Source organism: Ceratotherium simum, chromosome 22 (assembly GCF_057802395.1).
Source record: "Ceratotherium simum simum isolate JZ-2026a chromosome 22, ASM5780239v1, whole genome shotgun sequence".
Taxonomy (NCBI): Eukaryota; Metazoa; Chordata; class Mammalia; order Perissodactyla; family Rhinocerotidae; genus Ceratotherium; species Ceratotherium simum.
In genome coordinates, this window is record NC_141921.1 from 19,846,958 (window position 1) to 19,864,264 (window position 17,307).

At 39.9% G+C, this 17,307-nt stretch overlaps 1 protein-coding gene across 14 annotated transcripts in view; it reads right to left on the reverse strand.

Moving 5' to 3' along the window:
* Nucleotides 1-17,307, reverse strand: part of MACF1 (microtubule actin crosslinking factor 1) — a 330,651-nt gene that overhangs the window by 147,330 nt on the left and 166,014 nt on the right. For all 14 annotated transcript variants that reach the window (XM_087446236.1, XM_087446232.1, XM_087446235.1 and 11 more), the window contains 12 exons: nt 16,633-16,909; nt 15,550-15,678; nt 14,739-14,816; nt 13,958-14,119; nt 12,243-12,347; nt 11,533-11,628; nt 10,040-10,165; nt 7,350-7,502; nt 5,583-5,737; nt 1,910-2,036; nt 970-1,153; nt 361-530 (listed from right to left, as the gene is read on the reverse strand). In XM_087446236.1, coding sequence (XP_087302362.1) covers nt 361-530; nt 970-1,153; nt 1,910-2,036; nt 5,583-5,737; nt 7,350-7,502; nt 10,040-10,165; nt 11,533-11,628; nt 12,243-12,347; nt 13,958-14,119; nt 14,739-14,816; nt 15,550-15,678; nt 16,633-16,909 — 1,762 coding nt within the window. The remainder of the gene's footprint in view (nt 1-360; nt 531-969; nt 1,154-1,909; nt 2,037-5,582; nt 5,738-7,349; nt 7,503-10,039; nt 10,166-11,532; nt 11,629-12,242; nt 12,348-13,957; nt 14,120-14,738; nt 14,817-15,549; nt 15,679-16,632; nt 16,910-17,307) is intronic.

Genomic DNA, 17,307 nt, shown 5'->3' on the forward strand with positions numbered 1-17,307 from the left:
CATATGACTGATGGTAACCATATCATAGAAAGCACATGAATGTAAGACATAGAGCAGAGAGCAGCACCTCTACTAAGAAGTCTTAAGATACGTAGCCCAAAGGCACTGCTTAGAACAATTTACCAGCGTATTTGCCTTCCCAACTGTGTAGGAAACTAATCAACATTCAGCAATATACTGGGAGCTGAAATCATGCTTCTCCACGGGTAAAAGGCATTTACAGGCTGCAGGGGAGAATTCTGGAGTTGGATTACCATGAGTGTATTGCCTTATTTCTTAGGATCTATACTCTCTTGCCATCCAGTTCATTCTGAAAGTATTTACTCCGCAACCAGCACCCACCTTGCTCTTAGGGCTTACCTCTTGCTCTGCAATCCTTAATGCATTGTCCTGCCGGGCATCTTTGTCAGTCCTAGAGCTGGCTGGGGACTGAATTCGTTTGACTAGCCTCTGTTCACACTCCTCCAGGTGCAGCCGGATATTCTTCAGCTCTGAAATGTACATCTTGGCCACAGTTTCCTCTTTGTCCTCTGCGAATGCACAAGCACAGAAGGCATTAAGCACCACAACAGAGATCAGCAAACCTTAGAATGACAGATTCACCCTCAGACAGATGGCACCACTGGTTCCAGCAGACCTGATATTCCACAAATGAAAGCTAGGCCTTATATGGGGAACTTTCTGCCTGATCCTAAATTCCCTGCATTATATACTGATCTTTAAGGATTCAAACACGTTATTTCCACGAGAAAATGTGATAGGTTGATTAGCAATAAGGACCAAAATACAGCCTCTTCTTCCATGATCTGATTTTGAGAACTCATCTCTAAGTTTTTCTCTATCTCAAGTTTTCAGCAACTCAAGCGCTAAAAAGGTGGTGATGGTACTTTCTAGCTTATATGAAGGGTCTAGCAGCACCCTTCGGGGCTCTCATTCCACCATTCCTCTCCCTCTTCCCAAGGCACAAACCATTCTCCATGGACTTCATCAGGTGCTGGAAGTGGGTTTTACAAGCTTCCACTTCCTCTTCCAAGCGCAAACGATCAGCCACTGAGAAGAGCACAGAGTCACGGCTGTCCTCCAGAAAGTCTTCATAGTGGCCCTGGAGGTTCTTCATAACCTGGTGGCACTCCCCTGGTGCTGAGGATCGAAGCTAGAGACAAAAACAGCCGGAAGAAATTTCAATAGAATGGGAACATAATACTTTCTCTCTCTCTTTTTTATAGACATTTAATATATATAACAAACGAGTGCACAAACCATAACTGTAAACATGCTGATTTTTCACAAATTGAACTTGTCCACATAATCAGCATTTAGATCAAGAAACAGAACATTGGGGCCGGCCCCGTGGCTTAGCGGTTAAGCGTGCGCACTCCACTGCTGGCAGCTCGGGTTCGGATCCCGGGCACGCACCGCTTCTCTGGCCATGCTGAGGCCGTGTCCCACATACAGCAACTAGAAGGATGTGCAGCTATGACATACAACTATCTACTGGGGCTTTGGGGGGAAAATAAATACATAAATAAAATCTTAAAAAAAAAAAAAAAAAGAAACAGAACATTACTTGCAGCCAGAAGCACCCTTGGTGCCCTCTTGGACATAACCCTTAATAGTGGTTATTTCATCAGTATTCCCCTACTACATACACTCATGCCAGAGAGATGCTTGTCCTGCAGAGTGAGAATATGCCTACAATCTTCTCTCTCTGCCAAAAAGACCAAATATCTGATTTATTTTCATCAGGAATTTCCTTAACCATTCAGACTGCTGTTTCTAGTTCCTAAGATCCTCAGACCCATAACCCTGACTCCATTTTACTCTGATTGGGTGGTAAGAGTCTCATAGTAATGAAAAAAAGTTCCGTCTGAAAAGGGCTTGTCAGTAGGATGTGAGCTTTCAAAATTACCTTTTCCAGGTTCCAGGTCTTGACAAGGTCAAGGTCCCTCCTCAGATAGTTCCAGGAGATAAGGCTTTTGGTGTTAACATGTAGCTGATGCCAAAGGGCCATCACTTTCTGATAAGACTGCTCCACCCTAGGAACAACACAGAACCTGGCTATAGCTTTTGTAAGACTTGATCTCCACATTAGATACCTTCTAAGGAAAAAATGTGATTGCCTTAGCAGAACTGAGTTTATACACCGTGCAGATAAAGGGAACAAGTCAAATAATAACAACACAAGAATCTTTAGAACTAACTGAGATCCTCGAACAATTTGGATTTGCCACAATATTATATATGTATGTCAGCACATATCTAGCAACCTCATAAGTGTAATATGATTGTATTATGTAATATGATTGTAAGAAGTTAGAGGAAATACCCAAGGAGAAAAATAATAGAGAAAAGTAGACATAAAATAACCCCATTTGAAACTGTTAAGAAATGACAACATCAATGCTTAAAAAGTGATTTGCTGTGTTCTATATATTTACAAACCTGCTAAAATGTTTAAAAGTTAATAGCAACTCAAGAAGTTTATCTGGCATATAAAAGGAAACTGTAGTATGAGGGCTTGAGAAGACTTTTGTTTTGTTAAGCATCCCCTAGCTAATTCAATCTCAATTTCAAGAAGACTTACAAACTCATGGACACACAGACACTCAGCACACACACCAAATTACCTTGAATTTCTTCAAGTTGAGAAATGTGAGATATAAAGAACAGGATGGAAAACTAAAAGCCAAGAAGTCAGTTAAATAAGAGACATTCAACTCATTAGTTTATCTTCCCTGTCTCCAAAAATCCCACTAAAATTTAAGTAAAGTTAAAATAAAAGTTTAGGAAATCTCAAAGAAGAATAAAAATACAAAGAAATAAAAAATAGAAAGAAAATTAGAGAATCAGTTCAGGAGGTCCAACATCTGACAAATGGGAGTTCTTGAAAGCAAGAACAGAAAAAATGTAAGAGAATGTAATAATTAAAGAAATAATCCAAGAAAAATTTCCCCAGATCTGTAAGCTATGAATTTCCAGTTTTTGTTCCCTCAGCACAACAAACGCAAAAAGATTCACTCAAAAACACAGCATCTGCTTCAAAGATTAAAGACAAAGAGAAGAGTGTAAAAGCTTTGGAGAGATAAAGATTTCATTCAAAAAGTTAAAGTTTCAAACTGTTCTGTACCATGACAGTAGTGGAGGATACACAATTCTATGCATTTGTCAAAACCATAGTAGGAATTTTACAGTTACATAAACTTAAAAAAGAGATAAAGAATGAAAATGATACTATACTTCTCAACAACAAACCCTGGAAGCTAGAAAACAATGGAACAGTGCCTTCAAGGTTCAGAGTGAAAATACTTTCCAAAAGAATTCTGTAACTGACCAATTAATTATGAAGGGAAAAGAAAAACATTTTCAAATGTAAGAGATCTTTAAAAATTTACTTCTGATGCATTTTTTTTTTCAAGCAAGCTACTGGAGAGTATACTCTCCCAAACCAGGGAATAAACCAATAAATAAGATTTTAGGGGGTGAGAGGGTGGGAGAAATGGGTGAAGGGGGTCAAAATATATAAACTTTCAGTTATAAAACAGTAAGTGATGGGGATGTAAAGCACAGCATGGTGACTATAGATAATAATACTTATTGCATATTTGAAAGTTGCTAAGAGAGTAGATCTTAAAAGTTCTTATCACAAGGAAAAGAAATGTTTTTTGCAACTATATAAAGTGTTAACTAGACTTATTGTGGTGATCATTTCACAATGTATACAAATATCGAATTATTATATTGTACACCTGAAACTAATATAATGTTATATATGTGAATTATACCCCAATTTTAAAAATAAATAAATAAATAAAACAAAAAAACACTTGGAATCTAGGAATTAGAGGGTCCAACACAGAAGAGTTACAGTAAAGAGAATCTTCAGGGTGAAGATAATATGAAATGCCAGGGAAGCAGTACTGAAGCAGGCATACAGAGCAGGTTCCAACTGGAAAAGGAAGATAGAATGGTCCAGAAGAGATGTTTCCAAGAGAAAATAAAAATGAAAATTACCTGTGGTGTTTGGCCATATTGAGAAGCCTTTTATAACACAGTAGGAGAGTTTGGGAATAAATTCATAATATGCAAATAGACAACTAAGCAAACAAAAACAAAACACTTATCAATGCAAGGAAACAAAAAGTTATCCAAGAAAGTAAATGAAATAGTTCATTCATATATATGTTTTCAATCACTCACTCATTCATTCTTCCCTTCAACAACCATTTATGGAGCATCTACTATGTGCCAGGAATGGTTCCAGGTGCTGAGGATACAGAGGTAAACAAAACAGACAAAAATCTCTATACTTTTGGAATTTCTAAGAGGAGGAGAGAGGCAACAAACAAATATATAATTTCTTAGGCAGTATTAAGTGTTCTAAAGAAAAATAAAGATGATTAAAGGAGACAGAGTGACAGGCAGTGAGTAGGGGTGGTGGTGCATGAGGCTGATAGACGAACTTAATGAAGTGAGGGAATGAATCACATAAACAACTAAAGCAAGCAGAGGAAGTGCAAAGGCCCTGAGGCAAGAATAGGCTTGCCGTGTTTGAGAAACAGGAAAAAGATCAGAGTGACTGGAGCTGAGCACAAGCAAGAAGAGTGGCAGAAGGTGAGTGCAGAGAGGTAAGGCATGATGGGGTAAGTCTCACAACAATCTCCTAAAGTACTATGCGGCTCAGCTGTAAACAATTTAATGTAATAGTAACACAAAATATATCAGTTTAAACAAAAATTTGACCTAAATACATTTGGAAGATAGGGAAAGTAGAAGTACACGCAGATGTGTGTTTAGAAAGCTAAATGTTAACTTCCCAGAGTAGGAAGTCAACAGTTGAAAAAAATTTCCAAAGTTGAAAAAAATCAGGAAATAGCAGGGGGAAAACAAAATCACATTATTTAGAAATTTGGAGTTAAAAAACAGAAAACTGCTCAAAGAATTGAAAATAGCTGACCCTGGAAGTAAAACTCAGGTAGGGGAAGTAACTGCTAGTTTTAATTATAAGCTTTGTGGTATAATTTAACTTTTAAAAATATGTTCATATATTACTTTAATAAAATAGAAATTAAAGAAGAAAATTAGCTGGGGCCGGCCCCGTGGCTTAGCGGTTAAGTGCGTGCGCTCCGCTGCTGGCAGCCCGGGTTGGGATCCCGGGCGTGCACCGACGCACGGCTTCTCCGGCCATGCTGAGGCCGCGTCCCACATACAGCGACTAGAAGGATGTGCAACTATGACATACAACTATCTACTGGCCCTTGGGGGAAAAATAAATAAATAAATAAAATTATAAAAAAAAAAAAAAGAAGAAAATTAGCTGTCACTACAAAAATCAATCTTCTGAGAGCAAATTGTTTATAATCAAGAATTCTTAAAAAAGAAACATCACCGAATATATATCAACTGAACATAAGCATTTACTGAAAATCTACTATGCGGCTGGCAGTGCAAGACTTGATGTCCGAATAGGAGGTCTTTCCCAAAAGAAATTTAAAAACTTGGTCGTTCTGCTCAAGATCACTAAAGCAGATTTGTCCCTCCATCAGTTCACCAGGCCAAACAGAGTGGCAGCTGAGCAAAGTTACCTGCTGGCCATCTCAATGGCATCCTTATTGGGTGCGGGGATGAGGAAGCAGACCGATGGCACCATAGCCTCATTCCCTGTGGGGCTGATCACTTTCCACTTGGTCCGCTGTGAATTATCTTCCAATACACACTCATCATTCTTGCAAATGGTGATCTGAAGAGACAAATTTACAAGTCATTGCTAACGGATAAACCAAAAACCCATAATTACCTGGTGCCTGATCCCAAGGTTATGAAATCCTTAAGAAAAAGTCATTCTGGGGACCTGCCATCACTTAATGAGAGTTCCTGATTTTGACAAAAAGGTAACATGTACAAACACAGAATACAGGAAAAGTTGCCACATCAAATAAATCAAGGAAGCGAGTGTTTATAAATGCCTGTTACATGTCAAGTAACTCAGTATATGAACGTTATAAGGAGACTGTAAGACCTCCAAGAGCAATCTCTCTACACCTACAACCATTAGGGCAAAAATTAAAGGAACATGAATCCTCACAACTTTGCTTTTGTGATACTTCCTCCTCCTCCCTTCCTATTATCCCACCCCAAATTCCTGAAAATGTTCAAGCATTTTGGAATCATCAACTCTTTCTCTTGGGAGACAAGTTACCAACATTATTATCCCTATTTTATAGACAGAAATACTAAGACAAGGAAAAGTGCAAAAAAAGTTCCTTCATTTATTGAGCCTGCTGTGTGCCTGGAAGTGTGCTACACCACTAGAGCTGAAAATGGTAAAATGGTAAGCCAACAAACATGGTCTATATTCCACATATTCTGGTGGGGTATACAGTTACAATACTGTGTGACAAATGCAATTTATCAAGGAATGCACTGACGGGATATGACCCAGTCTTGTCTAGAGACGTAAAGAAAGATTATTCAGGACCTTGAAGCCACATTAAAGAATTCAGACTTTCTAAATAGAAATGGGGAATTTTGGGGGCCGGCCCCATGGCTTAGTGGTTAAGTGCACGCTCCACTACTGGTGGCCCGAGTTTGGATCCCAGGCACACGCTGACGCACGCTTGTCTGGCCATGCTGAGGTGGTGTCCCACATACAGCAACTAGCAGGATGTGCAACTATGACATATAACTATCTACTGGGGCTTTGGGGAGAAAAAGGGAAAAAAAAAAGGAGGAGGATTGGCAATAGATGTTAGCTCAGGGCTGGTCTTCCTCAGCAAAAAGAGGAGGATTGGTATGGATGTTAGCTCAGGGCTGATCCCCTCACAAAAAAAAAAAAAAAAGAAATGGGGAATTTTTGTAGGACTTAGGCAGGGGAGTGACTGTTTTCTAAAAAGATTATGCTGGTGGTAGGATAAAGAATGCATTGAACGGGAAGGCTGATGCAACGATCCAAGTGAAAGAAACTTAGGGCCTAACTTACGGTATTAGCAGCAGGGACAGAAAGAAGTATACTTAAGGGACATTTATTTACAAGTTAGTATTGACTTGGTAGTCCTATTAGCTGCGGAGGATAAGGGGAGGAGTCAAGGATATCTCCCAGGTGTTACAAAGTACCATTTCTGTCAACACTGAGGCAGCTGGGTGGATGATGATGCCAATCATTGAGGCAGGGAGCAGGTTAAGACTGCAGAGTGGAGGCTTTTTTTTAAATGACAGGAGAGATTTGAGCATGTTTAAGTTCTAATTAAAAAACCCTATCATTTGATCTTTCCTTATTATCATAACCTTAACTGAATGCTTCCCTTCTCCCTTGCTTTCCTCTGGAGCCAGAGGTACCCCTTCCACCTCCTCACCTCAATCTGCCGATAGTCACAGATGGCCTTGACGGAAATGGTGCTCTTTAGCACATGGTCAGGACTGCGTGGCTTTAGCTGAACAATGGTTTTTGATCTCCCAACAAGACTGGCAACAGAACTCTTGGACTGTATAAGCTGCTCCTTTTCATCCTACAAAATGAGAAGAAAATCAAAAAGACATTAATGTTGCTACTCAGGATGACTAAGTCAACAAAGAAAACTGAGTGCTCCACTCCCTCAGAGAATATCATTTCTCAGTTAAGTAGGGATCCCTGGTGGAGCCATCTTAGAAACACAAGGATAAAGAAAAAAGGAGAGGATGTTTGTGTCTTCTACCAACTGCTTTTCTACTCAAATTTTGCAGCTTTCTCTCTGTGCCTCTTTCAATGAACCATAAAGCCGCATGCAAAAAAAAACCAACCAAAAACATAAAACAAAAAAGAACTTCTAGCTCCCAAATACAGCCAACCAAACAATTTTCCCAAATAAGGTTCAGAAAACATGGAAGTTAAAAACAATAATAATAACTATATTGTTGTTATTATTATTATTCAATTTCTCACTGGTGGAAGCCAGTTCTTGCCTTTCTGCTTAGGAGCTGCTAGAGTTATGCTCTTTTAAGAATTTTTAAAAATAATTAAATCTCCCAAGCTCTTTTGGATATAATTCACTTCTTAAATTCAGTCAAACTTTCTAGAGAAAGATTTTAGCTCTTCAACCAACAATCTATAAACCAATGCTGTTGGTGAATGCATCATGACAAATGATTTAGGGTTTACCTTTTAGTGTCTTGCTGTACCATATTCATGTAAATTTGATTGGTGTGAAAGAAGTATCATGCAAAACTGAAACTCTCAAGTCTCTGCAAACCCAATTAACATAAATACTAATGAACTTCTTGTCAACAAAATTGGTAGCAATCGACTACCAATTCCATTAGAGAGTAAAAGATAACCATCATCTATTAACCAGGATATTTCAAGCCCATTTTGAGGTATAAAAAGTCCCCAGAAGAGGGCTTTCTTAGGATGGAAGTAGATGTGATGAGAGTAAAGAGTTAATAATGTTAAGAAATGCCATTAAAGAATTAAGAATATGCAAGTAAAGAAAAAGAAATGCTTAAATAAACTACCTGTGCCTGTCCCCGGGAGCATGATTGGAAGAAATACAACTTTAACTTATTAGTTAAGAAAGAGGAATGGAATATATCAGGGAGACAGCCCCATTGTTCCATACTTGAGAGCTGGTCTACCCATTTCAGTTTCCTTGCAATAAAGATGTCAATTTCTGTCTACTCCACAGCCAAACATCTCAAGCTCCAGAGACCAAATGCTCAGCGTGGTAAAAGTTCTGAAAAGAACCAGAAGCCATGACAGATGCTCCCGAACCTGACGGACAAGCTGAGGACAAGCTGAGGAGCAGACCCAGGTGACTCCATGCCCCGATGATGCCGCCAACCCGACGCCCCTGACCTGGAGAGGAGGGAACAGAGCAGCGACCCTCGAGAAGAGAAGATATGACAACAATTGCAGAGGAGTTACCCTACGACAGGAAGGTACTCTGTGGGAGGGAGGAGATAATAGCCAAGGATTATTATATTCCTCCTTCATATTTGAAGTACCTCCAAGAGAGACATTCTAGAGACAATATCTGAAAAGTCAGGTTTTTATCCTTCATCCCAAATTAATTAAATTAATAGATTATTTGCCCAGGTGAAATTCTAAATGTAAACTCATTCGTAGGTTTACAATACCTGAAAGTGTTAAAAAAAAAAACAAAAACAAAACCCAACTAATGTTCACAAATGCCCAAGACTCCCTCACAAAAAAATGACACTGTTTTGAGTTATTCTGGTTCTCTTATTTATAGTTTTCTATTGAAATGTGAGAATCCCCTGGTTTCTTATACAGGAAGGTAATTTCCCTATTACATATATATTTCTATCTTAATTTGAGATGTAGCTTGAGCCCTGTCTTGCCAACTCTGTGTAATATACATTTTTCAATAAATGTAAGAAGTCCTGCTGCTGATTTTATTACCAGCACTCCTAAAGGAATAATTCACTGGAGAAAATGAACGTAAAATTGATTTGGATTAAATACTAGATGCAAAACTATTTTTTAAAAGTTAATACTGTTACATAAATAAACTAGACAAACATGGCATTACGTCTAAATAAGATTTTAATATTGTCCTTAATTAAAATCAATTTTCTAATACCTCATCATTACCAAAAGAAAATTACCAAGGAGAAAAAATTTGGCTCAGGTCTAGTTCATTTTTGTTTTGTTTTGTTTTGTTTTAATTCTCTTTGCATGAAAAAGAATTTGATGCCAGCTAATCCCCCTTCAAAGCTATTTTTCATGCTCTACACCTCATCTTTGGCCCAAACTATTGAATGAAAATAGGAACAATGCAAAGAAAGTATGATGAGCACTAAGTGGCTCAGGGGGAGATGACTAGGCCTTTACTTCAATAGCATACCCAAAGGAATCTTATTAGCAACTTTTTTAAGGAAAGAAAAGAAAAAAAGGAAAAAAGAACAAAACTGATTAAACTCTATTTGAATGTGAGACAAATTTTGTAAAAATGACCCATTGCCCTGGAGCTTTCAGGGATATAAACAGCAGCAGCTGATATGGTTTACTGTTTCTCAGAAGTAATCATCCCACTGATGCAACACCCACCATGGAGTCCTGGAGCAGGTCCTCGAGGCGGGATAAACTGGTGTTGTGGTCACAGGAATATTTGCGTTTGATGGAGTCTTGGAGGTTCCTCAAGAATGACTCCAGGTCTCGTGCATCACTGATGAACTGTGGGGACAGAAGTGAGGGGTGCCTTGTGCGCTATACATAACCACACCAAGATGTTAACTGAGAAAGAACAATCTTACTGTGCAGAGCTGAGCAAAGCTGATTACACTCCTGGATTAGTGATAGTTCGTTACAAAGGCCACAGAAGTACAAACTGGAGGGCTTAAAATGCCACGTCAGGGAAATACTAGTGATGACTACCACAAAGCCTGTTGAACCCTATGGAAAGGTTAGTCGGCTTCGCCCCCTCAGGAATCACCGCTCATTCCTCTCGACTTCTGCCTAGTGACAGCACTGGGATGTGAGGTATATTTCACGAAAAGCCTAGAAGCTGAGTGATCAAATGTTTCAATTCATTGATAAATTACAAAAATATCAGGGAGATTATTTAATTTAGAGCAAAATGAAACAGATAATAGCTTATTTCCTCCTCTCACCCTCACCTGAAAACAAGCAGTATATTCTTGATGTTGGAATAGATTGAAGGAAAAAAAAATGGTCTTGATATTTTATAGCTTCTCCTATCAAGAGGTAGAGTCTAGGGCCGGCTCCGTGGCTTAGCGGTTAGGTGCGCGCGCTCTGATGCTGGCGGCCCGGGTTCGGATCCCGGGCGCGCCCCGAGGCGCCACTTCTCCGTCCAGCGCGAGGCCGATTCCCACGTACAGCAACTAGAAGGATGTGAACCTATGACATACAACTATCTACTGGGGCTTTGGGGGGAAAAAAATGAATAAATAAAATCTCTAAAAAAAAAAAAAAAAAAAAGAGGTAGAAGTCTAGTTCTCCTCCCCTTGAAGCTGGGCATGGGTACGTGACTTGCTTGGGCCAACAGCACATTAATAAATGTGACAGCAGAAAAAAGTGCTTCTGCACTGGGCTGTGCTCTCTCTTGCTGCCTGTAGAACACAGCTACTTTGTGAAGAAGCTCAAGATAACGTATTGGACTCTAGAGACTTGTAATGTGGACTTGTACCCCACCACCCTAACCATCAGCCTGCGAGTGACACCATTGAGGACCAACCAGCCCCCAGCCTGCCTGCCAATTGCCTGCAGCTATGTGTAAGCCAGGCAAGATGAGAAAAACCACTCAGCTGACCCTAGACCAAATTGCCAACCCACAGAATCATGAGCTAACTAAGTGACATTGGTTTAAGCAACTAAGTTTTGGGGTGGTGGTGAATACACTAAAGGTTAACTGATCCAGATGTGTTTTTAACCTCACCTTCTCCATGTGCATACTTGCACGTGAGTGTGCACACACATACAGTGACTTCCCTGAATGAAAAACGGTATTCTCCTCATCCTCTCTGATGCACACACACTCACACATATACACACACACAGGCACAAACACAAAGCCCGCATACCTGAAAATAAGCAGTATTCTCTTTCACATGCTGCTCAACGCACAAGCACAGCTGCTTCATCCACTGCAACTGGGACTGGACAGCAGCATTGTAAGCCTGCAGCAACCAAACACACAGACAGAAGGGCATGAGTTTAACAGACCCAAAATATATGTGCAATGCTCTCTTACAAGTACAACTCTGCTAATGATAGATAGGCCTACAGAAGATACATGGAGATACTAGACTGGCATCTGCCCAATGCTTCCCATGAGAAAAAGGCTTATCTTTCATCCAACATGGCTTTGTTAGAGGGGGTTAAATAGAAAAGTCCTCTTCCGCACTCAGTCGCAACTAAATGATCTGGTCAGCAAACCCCAGGCATAAATAAATCCCTTCTGGACTCCTCCACTGTCTCTGTCCTCTGAGCAAAGGCACCACACCAACAAGAGATAGGATCTGTCTGGAAAGTTATTTGAAAAAATATGATTCCAGTAACTTTCCCCATGAAGTTAGAAGTCAATATCTCATTTATTGTTTCTCATAATATTTTCCTTAGATTATCAAAACAGTTTACAGTCTTTTGGAGGCTAGGATGAAAAGGGAGAAGACTCAAGACAAATGACCACTGATACTTCCTCCAGGTCTTTCAGAACAAAGCCTCTGATTTGAATATTTTTGTAACAACCACCTCTGATCACTTGACCCTCACACATTCTCAAGTCACATACCTCCACAGTCTGCTTGGCTGGGTGGTTCTCAAGTGACAGTAGCTCTGCTGTATCTTGTAGAGACCGAAACACATCCTGTTTCTCCTCCAGTTCCATTGTCAACTCCTGAAAAATGATTTCAATTTTATGCAATAAGTGCTATTAAGGGAGGAGTAACATAAACAAAAAGCTGTGTTGCCTGCCCTGCTTTAGAGGAGCCTACAACACAGGGTTAGTGCCAAAATGAGAAGAATAACTAGTATATGCCAGAGGACTTAAGAGAAGAGCAAAAATGCTGGAATTACTGGAGAATGATTCACAAAGGATATAAGACCTGAGCCAGACCTGAGTGAGTGGGGGAACACAGGATAAGCACTGGAGGCAGAGAAAGGAGATAACTTGGCTTGGAGTGGCACCCACCTAACACAATACCTGACACACCAGTAGATTCGTATCACTGACTGGCGGGCTTTGCTCAGACTGTGGTGCCCTCCTCTCGCTCTAAATTCTTTTAACGCTACAGGACCCAATTTAGATGCCAGTTCCTCTGGGAAGCTGGGTACTGATCCTTGCTATCAGATTTGATCCCTTCTCCTTGATGCTCTCCAAACACTTTCTTCATATCTCTATCATAGCCTAATTTCTGTTCTCATATAGACTATTTATTGTATTATCACATCTATTCTCTCTTCTTTAAAAAAAAAAGATTTTATTTATTTATTTTTCCCCCAAAGCCCCAGTACATAGTTGTCTGTCATAGCTGCACATCCTTCTAGTTGCTGTATGTGGGACGCGGCCCCAGCATGGCCGGAGGAGCGGTGCCTCGGTGCGCACCCGGGATCCGAACCCGGGCCGCCGGCAGCGGAGCGCGCGCACTTAACCGCTAAGCCACGGGGCCGGCCCAATTCTCTCTTCTTTACTTCAGAAGAATCAGCTACCATTCTCTAATCAGGAGATGCTCATATTTTTTTTAAGAACTCTAATGGAATTAAAGCATCTAAAGTAAGTGTTAGTAAAAAAAGCTTCCTATTTGCATTGGGTTTACAAAATCCTTAAAAATCCTCTGAGATGTGGAAATACTAAAGGTAGCAAAAAAACAACCCTACTTGTATTCACTGAAAAGAATAAAAATTATAGTATCATTGTCCAATGCTGAATTTTCCTTCTCATTTTACAAATAAAGATTCTGACCAAAAAATTATTAAATAAAGAAAATTCAGAATTTGTGAGAAGCCAAGAGTATACCTCAGTTAAATAATACTAAGCCTTACACTAAGTGCTTTGTCCATATTAGCTTATTAAACCTTACTCAATCTTTTACACAGTCCATAAAATGGTACTATTATCCATTTTACAGAGGTCCAGAGAGATTAAATGACTTGCCCAAGGTCACAGAGCTAGTAAGTGGAGGAATATGAATTTGAATTTAGCTCTATCTCACTCCAAAGCCTATAATCTTAACCACAAAACTATATTGCTTCTGAAATGACTCAACTTGCAGGCTGCTTTCTTCACCCAAGACACTGCCTTTCTAAACTCATTCTAAACAAATTCACTCTAGGGCTCGAATTCCCCTCTCTCCATATACACTTCTCACATGCACAGATTCGTTAAGCAGGATGCCTACTTCTACCTAGCAGAATGCAAATCCAGAAATTCGAGCTCTCAGCAGACTAGCCCCTCTGGCTCCTTCTGCTGCTATTATAAATATGACAGGCCTGTTGTGCTAGACTCACAGAGAAGTAATTTCTCTTGGCTGAGATATTGGGATTGTTGTCACTCCAATCATATGCTAGTTCCTCCTCCTCCTTCTCATTCAACCAGATCAACTCAGCTGTAGCTCTGGACACAAATTTATGCAGGCTCTGAAGGTGCCTCATGCGGAAGCTAGAAGTTTCCTAGACAAAGCAAATGTGACAAGGTTAGACTGCCAGGCTTTCATCTGTAGAAGACAGCACATTTGACATCAAAGCAAAGAATAACCCAGGAAATCAATTTAGCCTCGCTTTTTCATCTCTGGGTCCTTCTCCACAGACTCAAATTTAGTACAAGTTTGATACAGAACTCCCAGAGCCATTGTCAATCCTGCCTAGAAGTTAGAACTCAGCTGGCCTTTGTGGGTCTCCCTGGATAAAGAATGATCCTGGGCCTGTCCTACTCTGAACAATTTTGAAAGACAGGAATGAAGGACAACAGTTAGAAGAAGAGTCCCCTTCCTGCCAACCTCAAACTTTTAGTTTTGGTGTCTCAAAGCACACATAGCCATTGTTTTGGCGAAGCATGATAACTACAATAGGTTCTACTTAAAACTTTCTGGGGCAGTGGTTTCTGATCCATTAAGAAAATTGATAAAATGTTATAATACATATGAACAATTGCACAGTAAATGATATAACCTAATAAACAGAAAAACCAAAACAGGGTCAAACTATGAGCTTTCTGAATTAGGGAAGAGAATTCTTTGTAGGGAACTAGAATCTCCATGAAAAGAACATAAGAGAGTTAGTCAAAACTCACCTTCAATTTACAATACTGTGTCTCCAGCTTTCCAAGAGTTTCAACATAACTGGTATGGAAATTTTGGGACATTTTTCCCTGATAAGAAAGGAATGAAATAAAAATACATTAGAGAAAGAGTAAGTAAACTATATCTATGATGTGGTTTCAACTATGTAAATACTATGTCTGCACAGAGATAGGGATTGGCTACTCTGAGAAAACAGACAACCAATCTCTGGGTCAGATTTCATAGCTAGGAGCAGCACTAAATGAGGAACAGTTCAGCAGGGTGACTGCAACTGACAGACCTCACTGTCTTGTGCTTCCATTAATTCTGGGAGGTTTCTAAGGAAAACCTAAGCCTGATGATTCCCAAACTACTCAATTGCTTTTTGAAGGGGAAAGTTGAAATAAAAAATGGGTAGATAGAATGAATGAGGGAGAAGAAAGAGTGAACGAAGAGTTTCTGTATAGCAGCTCTCTATTAGAGGCAGACGGTGAATGGAAAGATAACAAACTTTTGGGGCAGAGGGCCTGAGTTTGGAAACTGAATCCACTACTTACTAATTTTCACCTTAGCTTTCAGTATCACTTTTTAGTAAAAAAAAAAAAAAAAGGGGGGGGGAGCTAAAAAAATACCTTTCTCACAAGGTTATTTCAAAGAGCAAAAGAGACACTTCATGTGAAAAGGGAATTAGTTGTAAAGGGCTGCTCATGGTTGTCATTCTTTTCCAGAGCCCCTTCCTTGTTAGAAACAGCTGCACTGTGCATGCTGCTCTGTTACCTACCCCGTCCCACCCACCCACGATGGATTCTGAATGCCACGCACCTCGTACAACCTGGCCTCTTTGACACTTGAGCCCAGTTCTTCCACACTGGTGTGAATATGCTGCTGTGTTTCCAGTTGCAACTCCACACTAGGCAGGTCATTGCCCCACTCTGCTCGCTCCAGTTTCATCTAAAAAAGAAAAAAATACATATATAACAATTTACAGCTGAGGTGGCAGAAGAAGAAAATTGTCAGAATCAATATCTGGACAAGGGGTTTGGGGTAAAAGACTGAGCAAAAGGACATCTCCATCACCGCCTATTACAGGAAAACATGCGATCATCACCCCCAAGGAGCTGGAGACTAAACCCCACCAACCATAGCAGCAGAGGCAACCTTTATGCTGCGTTATGGGAATACATTCCTGAATTTACCATCCAGAAAGGTGTTTCCACAGGCTGAAGAGGCTTAACTTTATAGTTTAGGAGTCTCCCTTTATGGAGTCTCTTCATTTCACAATCAGAATAGATATAAGAAAAAAATATCACGGCATCAACTACTGGCCAATGGAAGATAATTTTAAAACAGTTAGCTTGTCTTTGGATATTTTCCTTTATTGGTACATGGGGAATCCATCATCAGGAGATGGGAAGAATTTAATACAAAACAAAAGAGTTAGAAGGATAAGAAGGACAATATGGAACTTGAAGCATCATCCTAGAATACATATAAATAGCGCCCCTTAGAATTGTGAAACACAGCATCCTTGCTTAAACTTAAGAGCTAAGACCAACAACAAAAAGTGAAAAATAAGCTCCTCTGCCAATGAGGAAATTTCAGAAAAGATAACAGATTTATAGATTCTGGAGTTTCTCCTACGAGCTCCACTTAGGGCACAGTTAGCTGAAGGGAAGAGATTCCCAAAGGGCTTCAAATCAGAAAAGCCTATGCTATTCACTGTGGAATTTTGATGCTTTGATCCCATCCACTTAAAATTTAAGGAAAAGGGGGTGTGGGTCCTAGGCAGCATCAATAATTAAGGGAATCTATACAATGGGTATAGAGCAACCTGGTCCTCTTAGACAAGCTGCTGGATCCAGTAAACCTTAGTGCACTACACAAGCATTTGGAACATACACCCACCTGCATTTCTTCTACCCAAGAGAGTAGCTCATACACAAATCGGAGATTGCCTTCATCTTCAGAGGAGGAGATAGACACAAGTTCAGCCCGAGTCATCGGCTTTCGGAACCAGGAGGTAGAAGAAGAACGGGTTCCCTTGGTCAGGGGTTCTGCCTTCAGATGAGTAGTGGTTAAAGTAGAGGGTGAAACCAGTTCAAGTGAAGTGAAATGGCCCTTCCGATACAAGTTTGTGCACTCTAGACGCAAGGTGACCAGCTCATCTTGTAGACGCATGACCCTGAAATGGAAGAGAAAGAAGGAAGAGATTTAAATCTGTAACATACTTTTTAAGATAAAAACCTTCCCTACCCATTTGACAAAGATGAGGTAAAAATAAAAATGAGATCATATCAGGAAAAGTGTTTTGAGAAAGAAAAAGTGTTATATGAGCCTAAGGTGGTATTATTAACATCTTCATCGTTTAGAGTTGTCTTTGAGGCAGATGTCAAATAAGGGTGCTAATTGGAGACAAGCAAACCAACACATTTATATAACTCCTGCATGGTCTAATAGAATAAACAAGGGATTAGGGCCAAAAGATGTGGGTTCTAGTCTTGGCTCCATGCAAACCATGTGACTTAGATGATCCTCATCCCCTCTCTGGGTCTTGGTTTCCTCCTCTACAAAATGATGCAT